Here is a 1,690-nt window from a genome sequence, read left to right on the forward strand (position 1 = left end):
TGATTGTAGCAGCTTATATTATTATTCATTAATAGAAAAAAAAAAAGGAAATTGAAATAACAAAATTAATTACTATGATATATTCATATTCATATGTTGTCATATTAGTAATATATATTCAATATTATTTTATTTGGTTTATTGATTTTGTTTTTGTTGAATAATAATAATATAAGTTGACATAATCAATGGAAAAGGGTATTGACGCTTTAATTGATACCATATCTACAACCTGACATTGATAAAAAAAAATTAATGATATTAAATAAAAAAGTATAGTATAACAACTATAAAATAAGTATAACAATATAATAAATATTAATTAAATAATATCAGTACTATAATGTGTCTAATTATTACTATTATATCAGATCCTGTCATCGAATATATAAAATAATGTTTTTATAAATATATTGAAGATTGAATATTGGAATGCATAGGCTCACATCACCATTGCTGTGGATTGCATTAAATATTAAAAAAAAATCTATTTTGCTACAAATAAGTTGGTTCCGAAAGTGGAATAGATTTTTTCTGTTTCATTAGTTTACATTAGTTCTAAATAAGAAAGAAAAAAGAAGGACACTATCAGATGCGCAAAAACACTAGTGCCCACCACGAAGGACTGGGACTTGGTACATACCAAAGGACCGGTTGGTTGGGCAAGGTGCCGGAAGAGGTAAGATGTGGGTCAGTCAGGCGATCTCAACCCCTCCACTTTTCTACCCCCCACCGAACTTGGCAACATGGCTTTCTCTTATGACATTTAGATATTTCATAATTTTGGAATACTGCGAACAGCCTCAGTAACAGACTAATCAATGCACCTTCTCGTCGGTAACTAAGCTGTCTTGTGCGAATGTGTTGTTCGGAAGTTGTTGTGAGTGAGTACTTTACAACAGTTTCGGATCTACCCTCCGGCCATATTCGGTAATACGACCACAATATGAGCTGCTTGAACGTTACATACTCTGTTCCAGAGGAAGTATCCAACGAAAGGTGAGTACTGTTGAACTTGAAATCGTTTTCGCCCAATCATCGTTACTCAGCATCTCTGGAACAGGAACCGAATAAGGAGGGTTACTCTTTAACAATGGCATTAGCTACAAGATAGTGCAGTTAGAATTCTCATTAAAAACAATTTTTTTTAATTAAATAAATTAATAAAATATGGCATATTTTAAAGTAATGATGAAAATTTTAGGTACGCTAAAATTATTTGATTATCGATTAGTAAATTTACTGTCAACAAAAATAATAATATATTACTACTAATTTTTAAATTTGTATGTTATAAAAAAAATTTAATTCCATTTTCTCTTCTAAAAGATAAACGTATTAACATCTGTTATTTGTGATTAGTATATCTATAATATATTTGCGTTGATAGTAATTATTTATTTCAAATAACGGGGTAACGATCAACGAGACGTAAAATTAGTCAATTTAAATGAGGTAATTTTAGTCGCATTTGACAATTAAGTACAAATATAATTCAGTTTATATTTATTTCCTTATTATTAAACTTATTTTTCTAAGGGTGTTTATTAATTTCTAATTTTACAATTTCAGCAAATTTTTTATTTCTTCAACAATTAACTTCATTTTGCAATATTTTTTATTGTTTTTAACAAAACTATTAGTATATCTTTTTTTAAAGAAATTAATAAAATTAATTAGATAGATTACT

General features: G+C 27.9%; 1 protein-coding gene across 1 annotated transcript in view; it reads left to right on the plus strand.

Moving 5' to 3' along the window:
• Positions 1-828: 828 nt before the first annotated feature.
• Positions 829-1,690, plus strand: part of LOC106680673 (very long chain fatty acid elongase AAEL008004) — a gene marked incomplete at its 3' end in the record, with an annotated part of 207,714 nt that continues 206,852 nt past the window's right edge. Inside the window, 1 exon segment of the mRNA XM_067049100.1 lies at positions 829-999. Within this exon segment, the coding sequence (XP_066905201.1) occupies positions 947-999 (53 nt within the window). The 5' untranslated portion in view covers positions 829-946.

Source organism: Halyomorpha halys, unplaced genomic scaffold (assembly GCF_000696795.3).
Source record: "Halyomorpha halys isolate HHAL.00 unplaced genomic scaffold, Hhal_1.1 Scaffold276.1, whole genome shotgun sequence".
In the NCBI taxonomy this organism is placed as follows: Eukaryota; Metazoa; Arthropoda; class Insecta; order Hemiptera; family Pentatomidae; genus Halyomorpha; species Halyomorpha halys.